This window comes from Mesocricetus auratus, unplaced genomic scaffold (assembly GCF_017639785.1).
Source record: "Mesocricetus auratus isolate SY011 unplaced genomic scaffold, BCM_Maur_2.0 Super-Scaffold_100011, whole genome shotgun sequence".
In the NCBI taxonomy this organism is placed as follows: Eukaryota; Metazoa; Chordata; class Mammalia; order Rodentia; family Cricetidae; genus Mesocricetus; species Mesocricetus auratus.
In genome coordinates, this window is record NW_024429195.1 from 38,404,370 (window position 1) to 38,424,009 (window position 19,640).

The 19,640-nt window shown below is 35.0% G+C and overlaps 1 protein-coding gene across 3 annotated transcripts in view; it reads left to right on the forward strand.

Moving 5' to 3' along the window:
• The window catches only part of Naaladl2 (N-acetylated alpha-linked acidic dipeptidase like 2), a 1,212,242-nt gene that overhangs the window by 915,702 nt on the left and 276,900 nt on the right, over positions 1-19,640 (forward strand). For all 3 annotated transcript variants that reach the window (XM_040754622.1, XM_040754621.1, XM_040754623.1), the window contains 3 exons: positions 5,477-5,569; positions 8,616-8,821; positions 11,736-11,855. In XM_040754622.1, coding sequence (XP_040610556.1) covers positions 5,477-5,569; positions 8,616-8,821; positions 11,736-11,855 — 419 coding nt within the window. The remainder of the gene's footprint in view (positions 1-5,476; positions 5,570-8,615; positions 8,822-11,735; positions 11,856-19,640) is intronic.

Consider the following 19,640-nt stretch of genomic DNA (forward strand, 5'->3'; position numbering starts at 1 on the left):
AGCAAATAGGCAAAGAATGGGCTGGCAAAACCAGCAGAGACAGCTGATCTGAACAGGGGAGAGCTCTTGGATCCCAGACCGACAGTGGGGAGGCCAGCATGGGACTGATCTGGACCCCCCAAATGTGAGTGTCAGCGAGAAGGCCTGGGCAACCTATGGGGCCCTGAGCTGTGGATCAGTGTCTATCCCTGGTATACAAACTGTCTTCGTGTGCCTATAGCACAAAGAGGGATGCTCTCTCAGCCTGGACTCTTAGGGGAGTGCCTGGACCCTACCCAGAGTAAAATGACAGACTCTGATATCCCCTATGTGGAAGGATTTGGCAATAGGGTGGGAGGGTGGGGGGAAAGTGGAGTGCAGGAGGAGGGGAGGGAGAGGGAACTGGGATTGACATGTAAAACAAGCTATTTAAAATTAAAAAAAATTGAAAAAAATGCTCAATAAAATACTGAGAAACCCAATTGAAAATTGGGGTACAATGCTAAATAGAGAATTCTCACTAGAAAAATCTCAAATGGCCAAAATACATTTAAAGAAGTGCTCAACATCCTTAATCATAAGAGGAATGCAAATCAAAATGACTCTGAGATAACATGTTATACCTGCCAGAATGGCTTAGATCAAAAATACTGAGAATTGCTTATGTTGGAGAGGATGTGGAGTTAGGGGAATTCTCCTCCATTACTGGTGGGAGTGAAAACTTATACAGCCACTTTGGAAATCAGTTTGGAGGTTTCTCTGAAAATTGTGAATCAATCTCCTAAAGACCCAGTGATACAACTCTTGGGAATATACCCATTCAAATGGATGGAACTGGAAAAAAACCATTCTGAGTGAGGTAACCCAAACAGGAAAATACAAACACAATATGTTATCCATTCATAAGCAGATATTAGATGTAAAGTAATTAGATATAAAGGATAACCAGGCTATAACCCACAGCTCCACAGAAGACAGATAACAAGGAGCATGCTAACAAGGACACATGAACCACCCTGGGAAAGGAATTATATGAGATCTACTGGGTACACAAGGAATGGGGTAGTAAGGGAGAGAGGAGGACAGATGAGAACATGAGGAAACGGGATAGTAAAGTGGGTTGGGATGCATTGAAGAAGATACCTTAATAGAGAGTCTACAACTGTAATCAGATTGATGAATACCCTATCATCATAGAGCCCTCATCCAGCAATTGATGGAACAAGGCACATAGATCCACAAAAACGAACCAGGCTAGCTCCCAGAATCCAGTCCAAGAGAGGGAGGCAGGAGTATATGAGCAAGGGAGGTCAAGATCATGATGGAGAAATCTACAGCGACAGCGACAGCTGAATCAAGCTCATGAACTCTAGACCTAAAACTGTGGAGACTCCAGGGGACTGAATTAGGCCCTCTATGTGTGGAAGACAGTTGTGAAGCTTGAACTATCAGAGGGTCCCCTAGCAGTAGGATCACGATAAAAACCTTGTTAATGAGCTAGCTTGTTGGATCCCATTCCCTATATTGGGAGAGCATGCTCAGCTTTAATGCATGGGAGATGGTTTTAGCACTGCCCAAACCTATTGTGTCAGACTTTGTTGCCTGCACATTAGAACCCTTACCTGTGAGAAATGGACTAGGGGTTGGCTTGAGGGGGGGGTTGGTGGTGGGTGGGAGGAGGGGTGGGAGGGAGAACTGTGGTTGGAATGTGAAATGAAATGTAAAAGAATAGATAGATTATTAAAAAATTAAAAAGTAGTGACCAAAGCATTTAGATGAAGAAATTAGGTTAATAACAACAGTACATTCAGTAAAAAATGGTACAATAGTAAGAAAACCAAAGTAAAATTTCATATTTGAATCCTACCTTTTGTGCAAGTGATATTCCACATTTTTCATAATCTAATAGAATCTGTAAGAGGAAGAAAGATGCCCAGAATATTTGGAAGTTTGTATAATCTGCATATCAAAAGTAATCCAGTAAAAGGAGATATAAAGTTACCAAATAAATACTTACATGTATATTTGTGTAGTTGGCATGTGAATATATCACCATGTATAGGACATGTCTTGACAAAGTGCAGCTCATTCCAGAAATGTACATATCTGCAAATACTGTAAAGTGAAAAGCTTCCAGCTATCTCTGTAAATGAGTCAACTTCTGCTTGTGGGAAAACCTCTTAGCAAAATAAGAATAGAATTGAATTTCTTAATTTGGTAAAAGGAATTTCCCAGAAATATATATCAAGAATGTTTTAAGAGATAAAATGTTAAAAACATTCTGTTTAAGTTAATAATAAAAGGTAAAGATCAAAGAACACTGTTTTTGTCCATTTCTCTCTGCATGGACTCTAGTGCAAAATGATAGCTTGCTAGCAGTAAGCAAGAAGGTTAAGCAGATGGCTCAGTGGGGGAATCTATGTGATCTCAGCCTTGGAAGGTAGAGATAGGCAGACCCCTTGATCTTGCTTACCAGCCTGTTTAGCTAGTTGGAGAAGTTGAGGATAAGTGAGAGACTCAGTTGCCAAATACTTGCCATAGGATTGTGAAGAAGGGAATTTGTATTCCCAGAAGTCAAGTAAAAGCTGATTTGGATGTATCAACTTTCCAGTTTTTTTAATTCCCATTTTTTGAACCCACAGACCAAACTGGCTGGTGAAAACAGACATATTATGTAGCTATAGGCTAAACTGAGAGACCTTGCCTCAATGAATAAGGTAGATAGTAATCAAGAAGGATTCCTGATGTCAGTATCAGGCCTCCACATTCAGGCATGAAAAAATAATTGTGTGCACATACACAGAAATACACTCAGACATACATACACACACAGAGACATAAACACACACACACATGTGCTCCCAAGCATGAGCCCATACCTTAGTCACGTATACATGAAAATTAAGCAATAGAGAAAGATACCATATGTCAACCTCTGGTTTCCTCATGTGCACAAACAGACACTCATGTATATACATATGAAAGGGTGGAAATGAGTTGTATTCATGGAAAACTACCAACTTCAAGAACCCTAGAGCTTGAGAGGCTACACATCCAGTATGTCACCATGCTGTGTGGACCAGACGGAATGAGTGTCACTACAATGAGCAAGAATATATTATAGATTGGGAGAGAAGGAGAATGTATTGTGGAGGGAGGCAATACTGGAGATGTGTCAGCCGGTCATTAACAGGTTGATGTGAGAGTCATGCACTGCCACCAGAGGCCATGGTAATGTCCATGCTGTTGCTGCTACCAAGGACCATGTCTGGTTCCGTGGTCCTACTGCATCTGTGTTGATGTCTGTGACCTGTTGTACCACCAGAAGCTGTGAGAATGCCCGTGGTCTGGCCTGGCACTTGAGGCCATGTTAATGTCCAAGAGTTTTCCTGAGCTGGCTCTGCCCCTTTCTGCCATGGGAGAGTTGGTCATAGTGGAAAGGGTAAGGGAGAGTTGGCTATGCTCCTGGGGTAGGGGCTCAAGGTGGAAGTCGGGGCTTACCAACTCAGCTACTATCCAGGCCCACATTCAGGTCTTTGAGTTGGCCCACCACAACATCTACCCCATCTATGACTTCCTGGAGTGCCTGAAGGGACTGGTCCTGTGGAACAACAACCTCGGGATCTCAAAGATACAGAGCAATGGCAGAATACCCAAGATGAATCTCGCTGAGGGTCCAGTGTACTACATGCTAGAGACCTTGAACCAGACCAATGACTCATTGCAATAAACATTTGTAAGGAAAGCTGTTTGGGAAAAAGGGTATGTGGTATGACACACTGAAGCTCCCAAGGCCACTACAACAATTGAAATGTGATGGGGAAGCAGGGACACTAAAGGAGGGAAGTAATTATTTTAAAATTTTTATCTCTATTTTTTTTTCTTTGAACAGGGAAGAGGCTACAGGGGTGGAGGACAGACATGGAAGGACTGGGAAATCCATAAAAATCAATTGTAAAACTTATATGTTAAAAAAAGAACTCTATGGGTAAACTACTATGAAATTGAAGATTAGCCAAAGCATTCATTATAAATCAAAAGTATAAAAGTGATATTCTTGTCTGCAATATAAATTGTTACAAAAATAGGTATGAAACAATGAAAATAAATTCAACAATTGTATAAAACTGTTGAGGAGAAAATATAAAACTTTGTTGACAGATATAAAGGCAAGTGAAATCAACTGGGAAATATAACATGTTTGTATACTTTAAGAACGAGTATCATTTCCTCAGATAGGTCTATGGGTGCCTTGGAATCCTAATGGAAAAAAAAAGCAAAAGCAATAAACATGAAATTTTAGAAATTCATTTGAAAGTAAAAGTCCAGCAATGCAGTCAAATTCAGGAAGTAATTGCAGTGATGATGTGGTAATTAGAACACAACAGTAAAGCTAAAAATAGACCCATATGTATTATAAATCTATATGATAGCAAGTTCAGTAAGACAAACTACAAATAAATTATATAATAGCAATTTACTTTCCACAGTTCAAGACTTGGATTAAGATATCAACCTGAAAAAAGTTCAGTTTCAGTGTTTCCAATGTTTGAAGAGCATGTGAATTACATGTAATTAGAATAAGGAAGTTTTTAACCTTCTTAAAATAATTTATTAACCTTATTTATTTATTGGAAGTGGCATGTAAGAACCATGTTACATGCATGAGGTCATAGAACAGCTTTCTGAATTCTGTTTTCTCCTTCTACCAGGTATGCAACTCAGATCATCAGCTAGGAATAAACTGCTTGGCCATGTTGCCAGGCCCAATAAAGTGTTTTCTAAGCTAAGCTAAACAAAATAATCATCCTCAATTACCAACTCCTGTCCCTAGGGATTCAGTTTCCTCTTTTGACCTCCATGGGCAGTGCACACACATGGGACACAGAACACATGCAAGCAAAACATCAATACAAATGAAAATTTAAAATAAAAATAGAGAAATTAGTAGAGGTTTATTATGTAATCTAGTAAAATAGATTGTATTGTATGAAAATAGGCATTAGGGATAATACTTATAGCATATTGTATATACAGTTTTCAATATTGATAGAACAGTGAGTCACACAGAGAAAATGTGTGTTTGGCTTACCCTCATGTTCTGAAGACAGGAAAGTATTAACATTAACAGAAATAATTGCATCTGCCTTTCTCTCTCTCTCTTTGCAAACTATAACATTCCCAATTCCCCCGGCATTTTCCTGTGTATACTTATGTTAAACCCTGTGCTGGAACAAACAAGAGATTCAGGCTTGTCTCTTCATGGTTTTCAGAGCAGGAAACTGGTAGTTATGTCATGGTGATAATAACAGGACAAATACCTAAAGTAGAGTCAGCATAAAATATTCTTAATATTTGGCAACAAAAAGTGTAGCTTTAGCTATGAGGAAAAGGTGAATCATGTGGAGTTATTTTTACTGGTGGTACTAGATAAGCAACTAATGTTTTGAAGGAGACACAACAGTATATGTGTTTTAATTTCTTCCTTTTTTTGCAGAGAAAAGAACTGTACACTTGCAAATACAGACAGAAACAACATTTAAAACAGTGACGAATGTTGTTGGCTATCTAAAAGGTTTGACATCACCAGGTAAGTTGGGTTAAGAGGCTATAATCTAGTTCCTAATTCATATGAAATGACCAAAAATGTCCTATGTCCCATAATAATTTTGACATAGAGTTGAGTATCCTTCTTCATATGTAACTAGAGGTTTAGACGACTAAAAGAATGGATTGATATGAAAGCTGGAAATATGTTTTCCTTTCTTTTCTTCCACGCCTCATGAAAACTAAGCATCAGCAGGCAGGGTGTGTGTAAAGTCAAGACAGGAGACAAGAGAGAGAGTTTATATTTGTTAAATATAGGTGGAAATATTTTTTTAAAAAATATAGGTGGAAATCAAGAGGCAATATTTTTTCTTATTTTCTTTCCATGATACTATGGACAATTTTAGTCCAATGACAAAATAATTTAAAGAAAATATTATAAGTTTTAATGATGCAGTTGTTAAAAACAAATCAAGTTTTGGTCTCAAAACAAAAGCTTCTAATATAAATCTGTACCTCAGCCTGAATATATTGTCCACTCATAATTCTCCCAATGTCTGTGTGCTTTTCGGATTGAAAGGTCTTTATGGAAATAATCATCTGATTAGACTTTAAATGACTTACATTCACCTTCTTCTGAATGGTTGATGGAATCTTTAAAAGTATTTGATACATTATCAGTTAATCGACTAATGCCAGCACACTCTGACTCATCACAAGATGGAATGATCCCAAATCACTGAATGGCCATGAGAGCACACGCAGTTTACCACTGTTTTTATTCATTAAATAGCCATTTATTATGTATGTGTGTGAGAGATATTATGGGTACAGCAGTGGCATGTTGGGCATCAGAGGACAAATTTCGGGAATTACTACTCCTTCTATCACAGGTTCTAGGGATTGATCTCAGACCATTGCTTGTGTGGGCTAAGTATTTTAACTCACTCACAATCTGCCATCTCCAGAACACCATTAAAGTTTTACTGCACTCAACCCACTTCTGTGGATATGACTTGGACACTTACTCATCTCTCCTTGGAGAATTGTTTTTCTCTGTGACACTAGTTAAACTGACCTAATTGCTGACCCAGAGAATTTTGAAATCAAGTTTCTTTCTTCCCTATTCCTTGACAGCCAACTCTTAAAAAATTCATACAATGTATTTGTTTTCCTTGGTTCCTTTATTGTATAACTTGTCACTGAAGCATCCTTAGACACAGACATAAATGAATTTGGAAGTCTATATGACTGTATCTCACCCATTTCAGTGACTTTAACTATAAGCAAATTCAGTTGAAGTATAAGAATACTTATTATCACTATTCCATTTGTAGTTCATCACAAGTAAACACAGTTGTACAAAAAGTATACCAGATTCATGCTAATGGAATTTTAATCTACCAAAAGGGAAGTTTTATATTAAAAAATTCTCAAATATTGCTTAATAAGAATCCCATATAAATTAAAAAAGATTTCTTGTACATGAGACCTTCTTATTTACTGATGATAAAATCCAGGTACATACATTGATTATTAATTCATTAAAGATAGAGTTCATCTCAAGTAGAATTTTCAGACATTTCTGGGAGAAGAGGGGAAAATGCCCATACATTTAGTGTTTGAATATATAGTTATATAACGTTGAATATAGCCCTATGACCCATTATGTGCAGCTAATGATAGTGGTGAAAGATTTAAATCCATGCTGGTTCCATTTCAGTAATAAAAGCTTAAATGCTTTTATACCATTATAATTCTTTTTAACAATCTTTGTTCTTCTGTAGTTAAAGATAATTCATTTCATCCATGTAGATGCAAGGCCTACTTTATGTCAGATACTGTTCAAAGTGGCTTATAAATAATGAAGTACTTTAAATTATGGAATGAGGTATCCATTAGTTGTTTTTATTGTTTTACATAGAGAGATTAAAATTTGAAAGGCACAGATAGTTTAAACAAACTTCCAGTGGCCACACAACTAGTGGTTTGGTAAATATGAACACAGATTCCTTCAAAGCTGGCATACTTTTCAAAAATCACATTGATATTTATATCTCTTATGTACATAATCATATGAGGTTACCATTAGTAAGATATGGAAGTCAAAGGACAATTTACAGGTGTCATGTCTCTCCTTTTACCAGGTGAGTCCCAGATTCAAACTGAAGTCATAGTGCCTACATCCACTGTGCCTGCTTCCTGACCCCTGCCTGTATACTTACATGGAACATCTCATAATCAAACAATGAGAATGTTCTTTCGTAATTGCATATGGTTACTTGATCAAATAAAGTGAGATCTGTTGCTGTTATGAATAGCATACACTGACCAAAACATAACCACAAACAAACAAAAGCAACAACAAAATAAAAAAACACAGGAGAACTCTTTGAAGCTATATTTTGATCCAATTTTAATGGTGTGAATAGTCAGTGAAACACACTGAAAGGACAATCCAGGAATCATGGAAAGTTTTCTATAGGAACATCTAATGAACTGTGTGACTACATGAAATAAAATATGGGGAAAGTTAAATTACCATTAGCCTTGGCTTGATAGTGCTGAATTTTATTTTCTTTCAGAGAATGGAGAAGGGTTCAAAGTATAAATTGAAACTATAAATATATCTCTAAATACCTATTCTTTCTTAAAAATCTATACATGACTAGCAATTTTTAACATACACAGCTCCTAAGACACTTCTTTTTCAGCTGTATTAATAGCTCATTGCTATTCACTAGGCACACAGACATTGTTTGCTGTGCACTTCCCACCATGATGCTGGAAAAATGATAGATAAGAATTCATTGTGGTACATTTGTATACTTCATTAATTAATATTCATGTTGCAGAGGATATGGATCTAAGCTGTGCATTCATAATTGACTTTAGCAGCTGCTTCTGCATTGATATACCCAGACATATGATTCAAGAAAGGGGGTGGAAAATGCTAAAGTGGCATTAATTATCAAAACAATTTGGCTTAATTGTTGCTTACTTGTACAATAGGCTTATGTAAATGTCATTAAACTCATTGTTGACGTTTACATTTTGTTTTAATAGTTCTTATTTTATTCTATTTCCAGATCGGTATATTATAGTTGGCAGTAACCACCATGCTGGATACAGTTATAATGGACAAGATTGGGCCAGCAGTACTGCAATAATCACAGCATTTATCCGAGCCTTGATGTTAAGAGTGAAGAAAGGATGGAGACCAGAACGTACTATTGTTTTCTGTTCATGGGGAGGAACAACTTGGGGCAATATTGGCTCCTATGAATGGGGAGAGGTGAAACATATTCATAAATTATACTTATTTTATTTCCTTTTCCCCTCCATTCTTTTATTTTCCAGATATTATAGTCTAATATTGTTGAAGGCAAAGAAAATAATGAACTTCTCAAAACTGCTTCCTGTCTGCTAACTGAAAAGAGAAAATATGAGTTATTTCTTTGTGGATTCTGTGTGACCTGTAACTAATCTTAGTCCATTGCTCTAAGACCTACACACCTGCATATCACTTGCAGTAATGTTTACTTAATAATTATAATTCTACTTAGGGGATAATACACATGAAATAAAATATTATTTAAAAAAGAAAAAGAAAAACACCATGTACTTTTAGACAGAGAAATAATCTTAAAGCTGAGAAAATGTTTACTGGTGTAAGTAAGCTTAACAATACTCGCAAAGTCCTCAAGTGAGATTATTTGAGGGTATTTAAGCAAGTAGTGAGAAGGTTCTATTTCAAAATGTGTAATTCCAATGAAGACATTACTTTGTTTGAGAAATTTTTCAATTCCAGGAGAAAAAACAATAACCCCTGAAACAAAATTTTAAAGTTTATTTCATAGCTTCAAAATCAGTAAAACAATTTAAAAACAGCTTTTTCATGTTTATGAGTTAGTACTGTTTTAAATAATTATCAAACAATGAGATTATGATTCTCCTTTTAATAAATGTTAAGAAAACATCTTAAAGTAAGTTTTTACACAGCTTCCATTATGTCTACAACTTCCACAAATAATTTATATTAATATTTAATTAATAAGTATGTATAAACCACATTCACAAAACAGGTTTTTATCACCTTATTTCCTAAGCAATATATCTTAAACCCAATTTGATAGAGAATTTTATTGCAAAATTTCCTTGCAAGTATTTAGCTGTCAGTCATCACATGCTCAAATTATAGAAATATGGATTTGCATGTATGGGAGCAATTTTTCAAACTACATAAATATTTTGTGCCTCATAAAATATAAATTTATTTAAAGTATTTTGTGAATTCATTGTTGTTTTGACAACTCAATTACTTCTCAAACAGAGACCAAATATAAAAACTGCTATGGTACATGAGTTCAAAAGAATAGAATATTTACTTGTATACATCAAACAACAAAAACAGACTTAGTGGGTTGTAGTCATATATTTGTTCATATATATGCATGTATAAGAATATAGTGATAGTAATAAATTGGTTATCAACTTAAGGATGAATTGATTAGAAGGGTTTGGAGTGAGGGTACTTAGGAGAGGTGGAAGGAAGAACTGAGGGAATGAAAGTGATGTAATTCTATTTCAATTAGCTATAAATATACATATAGAAATGTATTTATATTTAATTAAAAACAAGTATATATGTAGGTTGCTTGTGTGTGTGTCTGTGAGAGAGAGAGAGAGACAGAGAGAGAGAAGCTGAGCAAATTTAGACATTTAGTTACCTTCTGAACTCTTAAATGAGTAGAAGGACAAAGAAATAAGTAAAATATTGATCAAGGGCTTTCAGAGTTCCCCATTGGCTAATAAAAATGTATCTGTAATTTTCTATATAATATATTGCACTACTGTATCCCATTAAAATATTTAAACACCATCCATTTGAAGGGAAGCATAGACCCTTGGTCATTCGTTACATTTACTTTTATGAAATTTGTGCCTACTAAAAATGAGACACTTTCATTTATGCTGATCTTGAGTGGAGGTAAACAAGAAAAACCTTGGTTCATGTCCTGCCTTGCCCTCTATAATTTTACTTGCACAGAAACCCCTGGAAACCCTGTTTAGGTTAACAGGATTAAGCGAAGTTGTTCAATAAACTTGTAAATGGCAATTTTAGTCATGCAAGTAATAGAGAATTGACTGAGCACTGACATTGATCCTTGTGGGAAATTATGGAATTTCCTAAAACAGGATATCTTAAAGCACCATTCCTTATATGAAGAATTTTTTTCACATGCTCCTCTGGAAATATTACAAATTTTAGAGTAAGGAAAAAAGAGTTCAGATATTTTCTATCATAGACATGTTATTTTAACAAACTTGATTCCTGTGAGATTAGATTCCTCAAGGACATGACTGTCTGTCTCCTGTGGTGTTCGTGGAAACCACAGTTACTGAAAGAGGAATTGTTTATGTGTTCATGTGTTATAATAATTGTTTTTATAGAATGTGAGTAATAATGGATATTTTTACCACATTATACGTGAAATTACTGAAGTGTTTTTAATCACTCATGTGTTCATTTGAAAGATAAATTACTTTTAAATAATTAATCTTCTCTCTCAATCTGAAGATGAATTTGCAACAGTAAATAGAGATAAGTCAAGGATAAAATGCCTCTGCTCTTTCTTCTCACAGTGTGTTGTCAGATATCTTTAATACAGCAGGGCAGGGGTCATAAGTGCAATACCATGCTACTGAGTCATTTCATGCCATTAGTACCTGCAGCATTCATGAGGATTTTTATAAGGTAATATCTTCAGGTTCACAGTGCTCATTTTTCCAAATTTCCTCAAAATTAATACTTTATTGATGCAAATTAGCTTACTACTTCACAGTAAATGTTGGTCAGCTCTAACCAGTGAAACTCACCAATTATGTTCTAATTCAATAACTATAACATTAGACACCATCATTGAAGAAAATTCCTTATCTGTGTTCTGTAATTGTACTGAATATTATACTAACCTTTCAACTTTTCTCTTAAAATGGTTACTTTATACATGTATTATTTTAGCAGCAGTCTGATTGGAGGAAGAATACATACAAAAGGAGAAGGGTTAGCCTTAACATACAAAGATATTTTAGGTGTGTTTCAGATAAAAATCGTATTTTAACATCCAAGTGTGTATTGGCCTAACAAGGTAGAACATGTTATCTTAATTGCCCCAATGGTAAAACTTTAAATATTTTTATCTCAGGATTTTGCAAGGATTCTCCAAAAGAATGCCGTGGCTTACATTAGCCTCCATAGTCCTGTCCGTGGCAACACCAGTCTGCATCCAGTAGCATCTCCATCTCTCCAGCAACTGGTTCTAGAGGTAAGATGGATCAGATGTGGGAAATGACTACTCAAGACTGCATACTCGTCTAAGTTACTGCTTCTTGGTTTATTTCATTTAAGTGTTCATAAAATGATCTGCAAGTATTTTAAAGAAGCGTGTGTCATTGCACGAGTTCATTTCGTTGTCTGCTTGGTTGTTCTGGAGAAGGAGCCTCCCATGTAGCACTGAGCAGACTGATAGACCAGGCTGATCCAAACTTATGATGCCCCTGCCTCTGCCTCCAAGTGCTGACATTATACATTTGTACTAACTCATCCAGCTTTGGTTTTACTCATGAATCTTTCTAAAACTTACTTTATCATACTCTGGAATTCTTCACCTAACATCATTTATATGTAAATTTGTAAGAAATTGTAAATTATTCTTTTATAGATAGAGTAAAATATAAGTTTACTTGAAATTAATAATTTAGTAATTTAATAGCAGCAATTGAGAGGCTGAGGCAGAACTGTGAGTGTAAAGCTAGCTCAGGCCAAATAATAAGACATGGAAAGACAAACAAAATTAAAGAGAATTGTGGAAATTTTTGTGGAAGAGGAAAACTTATTTTTAATAAAGCACTGTGAACTCTAAAGTTTATCACATCTCACCAGTAATAATCATTTCTCACATAACAGTAATTTAGCAGACATTTTTTTCCTTTGTTGATCTCCTACTTATATTTTCATAACGTTTACTGAACGTGAAGTTGGCTGTGCTGGTTCTCTATATGAAGACAGCTACACAAACACAGGGTGCAGTTTCTACCCAGCGCCAGCCTCTGTTGGCATACACGAACACGGCCTTTCTGAAGGCCACAGGGCTTCCAGTAAGTACCACAGAAACTGAACTAGATAGATATCAAGTGTACTTCAAGTCACCATAATTCTTGAGTAAAATGAAAAGCAAATGACCACTTTAGGACTTTCATAAATATTTTTCTAGTTTGATAATTTTTCATTGACAATTCCACATGTCATATAGTAGAAAAAAGACATTGAAAAAATAAAATGGAAAAAATGTGTACATTTATCATCAGCTATACCCTAGTGTGCCTGCCATGAATTCTATATGGATTATTTACTTACAAGTCTCACAAGAAAACCACCAGAGGAAATCAGCTGCATATTTTTCTCTGGAAAGTTCAGATATTTCTAAATAAATGAGTTGCCAGGACAGAACCCAGATACTGAGAAATACAGAAAGGACTTCATTTGCTGGCGTTCTTTTATTTTGCATATATAGAGATTGACGCTAAGACGCTCAACTCTAAGACTGAATTAGGTAAATATAATTTTCTTTTATATTTTAAATTATATTTATTATTATTTTAGATTTAAATATAATATTTTATTAATTATTTAAGAATTTCATACATACATACAATGTATTTTGGTACTATTTACCACCCATTCACCACTTTAACTTCTCCCTGATACTTCCTATTCTCTTAATCACTTCTCTATGCTCTATAGCCTCTTATTTGTTCTAGTTTTTCTTAACCTATTGAATGTAACTTGTGCTTCCCATATACCCATGGAGCTATTTACTAGAGCATGGTTGATCAACCAAGAGGGCATAAAATTAAAGAAAGTCGACTCTCTCTTTTCCATCAATACCACCTTAATTCTTCCTATGTTGACTGCCTTGATTGGATGCAGATCTCTTTACTGGTAATGACATTTTCTGTGGATTCATGAGTGCAGAGGTACTGTCATTTCCAGAACATAACTTTCCCCTTGGTCCTCCACAATTCCTTCATCTTATTACATATGCATCCCTTTTCCAAAATGTTCCTTGAGCTTTATGGTGGTAGCGGTGGGTTTGTGTTGCTGGTGTTTCATCCATGGCTGAATATTCCATAAACACTCTCTGCACTTTGACCCACTGTGATTTTCTGCATTAATAATAATATTTCTGAGAATAGATAATGGGAAGAGAATAAGAAGAATATAATATGCTAAATAAATGCCAAACCTTTTGAAGAAAACATTTAATTATAAATTAAAAATTTCTTTAAACATTTTCATAAGATAAACTGAAAAACTTTTAATGTGTGAAACCATTTATATGGAAGGGAGGTAAGTATGTAAATAATGAATGTCTTATGGGAAGATCAACTTCTCTATTTGTTTAGGAGAGAAATATTTTGGGTTCTGTATTGAAGGTACATATATACCAACCTAATATGAAAATGAACTAGAACCATATTAAAAGAAAACTTCAATTTACTTTGATTAATGTGTTTATTAATATTCATAAAAGTATTTCATTTTGTGAGTCATAATAATGACAAATTAATTTGTTTTCCAGAAAATCTGTACTATATCAATGGCTTAGCAATCAAATATGAACCAGAGGCAAGAACCGAGTCTCTTGCTTAGCTATTTTCTTTGATATTTGTTCTGTTATGTTGAGTGTACTTTTCTGCTCCATTTGGGCTTCTAATTTAACAAATACAAAACTGATCACATCACTTGAAATTGGCATGTTTCAGAGTTGGAAAATCCTATTCAAAAACTCAGACAATATTATTTTTGAATCCCCAAACATTTTAAGACATTCATATATATTTTCAAACCATTGCTTATCTCTTCCTCTTTTGCATATTAACTGCCTCAGTGCACCAAATGAAACTGAAGTGAAGCCACTTACAATGGCAGTGAGAATGTATACTTAATAGGCACCAAGAAAAATGTACAATTATATAAAAATGTTAGCAAAATATACTGAAATATCAAGCGCAAATGCTACCATATGAGTTAACAAAAATTCAAGTACAGACTTTGGTCATTATCTTCAGTTTCTAGAAGTACAACTCTCCTGGAGACCTCTGTGGTTGACAGAATAATGACACTGTTTCTGTTCAGCAGTTTATTTAGAACCAGAAATGTATTACCACAGGGTAGACACACGATAACTTCACCTGACACAGGCAATAAGTTCCCTAAAGCAGTTGTGCTAGTTATAGTTCCAACATCGAGGTGTGGACATTCAAACAACCTCATGTCAGCAACAGTGTTTGGGATAGCAGCATCATTTGGTATTTTCATGTAAGTTTTAGCAATGGTTAACTCAACTAAACTTTTTAAATCTCTTTTTAAATTGCACTATTGTTTCATAACATTATTATATACAACAAAGTGAATTTAAATCAGGTTGCTACTACTAATATTAAGAATGATTTTTCCATTCTGTTATCCACAAACATTTAAATATGCACTGTGTGTATATGTATTTGTGCATGTGTGTGAATGCATGTGTATTTGCCTATTAGTTCTTCTGAATAAGTTAGTGTAAAATCTAGATGGACAATAGAACATAGACAGCTCAGAGACCTTGGTTGATGAACACATCTGACTTCATATAAAACAACTTACAGCATTACTGCTAAAATAGAACCAAAAGCATTAGTATATGATACAAACATGTGTATATCTGTCTCTATATACTTCATCTCTCTCAGGGTTTGCAATCATTTTACATAGATAGCAAAATGTATTGTTTTGCTCCAATAGAAAGAAAAAAAGATAATCCATATAATGGTTAGTGCTCTGTATGTCTCAAACAAATAAAGACAAAATTTCTAAGAACTTATTTGGGGAAGACCTGAGGCACTCATGCACATGATGTAGTTAATCTAGCCATATTTAACTCACAGACTATTTATGAATTACCTGACATAAGTTGAAAAATCTAATGAAAACTAAGTGACCACACTAATATTATGAAACGGTAAGGCACAGGCAAAGTTTTACAAAAACTTTCATAGAGCTGGTTCAGTTTTCAGGTTAGTAAGCTCTTTGAATTTCATTTTACATTTTCATACATGATAATGTGTGGTGCTTTGAATGAAAATGAGTCATACATTCGAATACTTGGTCCACAGTTTATGGAATGCTTTGGGAAAGATTTGGAGGTGTGGGCTTGGAGAGGATATGACTTTGTTGGAGGGGGTGCTCCTTAGTTGGAGGATGTGTATAACTGAGGGTGGGCATTGAGGATTCTGAACCCCATACCATTCTATTAACTCTATCTCTACCTTATAGAGTAGACACAAGTTCTCAGCTACTTCTCTAGAATCATACCTGCATGCTTTCTGCTGGGCTCCCCTCTATGATGGTCAAGAACTTACTCACAGAAACTGTAAACAATCTCTCAATTACCTACCTTCATTTATAAGATGTGTTGGTCATATATTCTTCTTACAGAAAAAGAAAAGTAAGAAATAAAGCTTTCCACTCCAATATGTACTGCATGTATATCAAATCACACAGATTCTTTAGTGCATTGGACATAGAAGTGGGCAGGAATACTTCACAATCCCCACAGTCTCTTGGAAAGCTCCCCACTGGATAGATATTCATAGAGAACTGAAGTTGTGCATGAATTTGCTTTAAGTGCTACAGAACAAAATGAACAAATGAAATGCCCCTATTTTTCAGGAGCTTAGGACTATTCCATAAACATAGAGAAAGATACCAGTATGATATACACTGCAGTAGAATTCACAGAAAAGAGGCAAATGTATTGGTTGAATTCTAGCACATGCATTATAGGACAGTGGCATGAAATATGAATGGACTTCAATCATACTCAAATCCTAGTCATGTAAGTCAAGTTCTATGATATCACACAACTAGTTTGTTTTCCAACCAACTGTGTTAATGTCCCTTTTCAATTCCTGGCCCAGTCTAAGGGTGCTGCTTATATTCCTTTATCCATTATTTGTGTTACTGATAGAGGAACTCTTAACTCACTGGGGATAGATATTGCTCCTCTTACCTATTCATGCCGCAGTTATCATGGAGTCAAAAGAAATCCTGTGAGGCATTAGTTCAAATACTCTAGTTAGCAGAAATCTGACCTAAAAACATTAAGATATTTATTAGCAGCTTTTCTTGGATTCATGTTCTAATGTGCTGATATTTAATAATTAGTCATATCTAAGGGTTAATCTTTAAAATTCTATGGTAATTAATAGGTATTCCCTTGAGGTACTATCTACACCAAAAGAGTCCTAGTGGGGAAATGATGTTATACATCTTTCAGTAACAGACACAAAAACTGGAAGCCACATTGAAACCTGATTACAATACTGAGGATATTTATTTCACAACACAAATGTCACCAAATCCACAACCCAATAAATAGCATGCAAACATCCTCAGATTTCTTGTATCTCTTAAACATATGCATGTCCCTATTTGTACACTTGAGTATTATATCCGGAATCTCTTAGAAGAGAACTTACTACTTTCCAAGTTTTGTTCTGTTCTATCACTATTTGACACTTTATACGTCTGCATGATGATGTAACAGCTTAATTTTAATTGAAAGTTGATTAAACATGGTGATATTTAGCATGCAAACATTTTGAAGCATTATAGAAATAATTTTTCCTAACTGAAACCCTGCCATTTCATTAAGAGAAAGCCTATAGTTATTCCTAGAGCATTTGAAATGTGTCTAGTATTAGCGAATCAAAATTAAGCAGAAACACATGACCTTTGCCTTATTTAAGGCTTCTATTGTTATGATAAAACACAAACACCAAATCAGCTTGGAGGAGGAAAGTGTTTATTTCTTATAAGTTCTTCATTGGTGGATCCTCAGACAGGAACTCAAAGCAGGATCCTGGATACAGCAACTGAAGCAAAGGCCGTGGAGGAACATTGCATTGTGGCTCTCAGTTTCCTTTCTTAGACAACTAAGTGCTAACTACCTAGAGGTGGCACTGCCCACAGTGAGTTTGGCCCTCCTACACCTGTCATCAATAAAGAAATTACACCACAGGTTTGCCTACAAGACAGTTTCATTGAGATCTACACTCAGTTGAAGATCTCTCTTCCCAACCGACTGTAGCTTGTGTCAAACTGAGGCACACCTAGCCAGCAAGGACTTCCTGGTCTACACTCTTCTACGCACCCAGTTAAACCATTCATGTTTTCTGGATGTGTTCCTTACACTGTCTTTAAATAAATGCCCTTATTTTATTCAGTTTTTCTAGCATATTTTTCCATGCAGGTCTTACAAGTAGTCACAGTCTAAGAACTGTGGACAGCAATGAAGGTAGAAACACATGAGGCTGTTCAGTGTTTTCACAAACACGATTATCCACAGACATTAATAACACAGTAAGCATAGTTATTACCGTGTGATGATTTTCATGTACCACACTTTAATTGAACGTGTGTATATTTTTACTTGTGCCAGATGATAGGAGGAATGATGGCAGAACTACCATATAATCTTTGTTGTTTCTCACTCTGCTCTGATAATTATAATTGACACACTGAAATGAACCTTGTTTTTTTATTATCCTTGCCATAAAAGAGAGAAGTAAATTTGCTTAAAATATACTTCTATTTATTTGTCTTTCATGACAAGTTATATAACTCTATTTTATTTTCTATTTTGTTAAGTTTATAGATGAGAAAAACTATCTTTACTTACTTGATACTCATGAATTCTAATACTAGTTAGTGGATTCAACTCAATTTATCTTTCTTTCTGTGACTTCTACTACAAGTCAACTGAAATGACCATACAGGCTAATATACTGACTTAAATCCTTCTTTACAATAATTTACTACTTCAATAAAGTCTTCCATTTCAGAATGTAATTCTATTGGCAGGATTATATCCCCTAGGTTTACAAGCCTTCGCTCTGTATTAAAAGCTAGCAGTCTTTCAAGTTTATTACTGTTTACAAGGTTTTCTGTTCAGTGTACACTGACAATATGTAAATCACTTTTTATTTAAATCTAGATACCAAGGGAAATCTTACATTTGGTTCAAACCCTGAGATTCACAATACAGCTTACTTAAATGTTAGAGCTGTATAGCCAAAGAGAAATCCAAACAACTGAAGATATTTTAGCAAAGTAGCTTGAATTCATTCACAAAATCATAATCAGTGTCCCAATGTTAAATTGGTCTGATATGAGTAATCTTTTGTTTGTGGATTTTTATCACTGTCCTGGACATTAGCTTGACAGGTCTTCAAAGAACATCTAGCTTTTCATTCAGTCCATGTGTTAGTAAACCTACATTGTTGGCAGGTTATTTGAGTATGTTCAACTACAGAATCATTAATGCAGCTCAACACATGATTCCATTTTTTTCTAATGAAATTCACTGTAAGGATTTGTTGTGGTTTATTTTACCCATCTGCATATCAATTATCTCTTATATGTTTGAAAAATATCAATAATATCAGTTTACCATTTATCCCACACTATGATGATTTTCACTAATAACCTGAATATTTTATACTTCTATGGCTAAATAAATAAACTTAAGTTTTTTGCTCCAAAAAACGAAAGAAGATCACCCTTTCCAAATGTAGCTCTGAGGTGAATTCAGTGTCTTTTCCTTGATTATTGCTATGTCTCACGTTCAAACGCTGTTGTGATAAACAAATTTTGACTTTGATTGGTAAGTTAGGCCTTGTGCTTGAATAAAATTATTTGATTTACTGACATATGAAAAAATCAATGATAATGTTAAATAATTCAGTATGCAAATTCCCCATTGTGTTTTGAAAGAGGTTGCTCTCAATCAAAAGGTTCATTGAGTAATGAAGAGATACAGCCTGCTCCAAACCTGCCTCATTCAGAAGCATTATCTTTTAGGCATAATAGAAGAAATCCTACCACAGCTTAGGTAGGAGCTACTGGTATTTGACTCTTTTTGGAAAAATAGGATCATTTTTCTTTAATGGTGTGACCTATGGCAGATTAGCCACATGCCAGGGCAGACTCTACTCCTAATACTAGT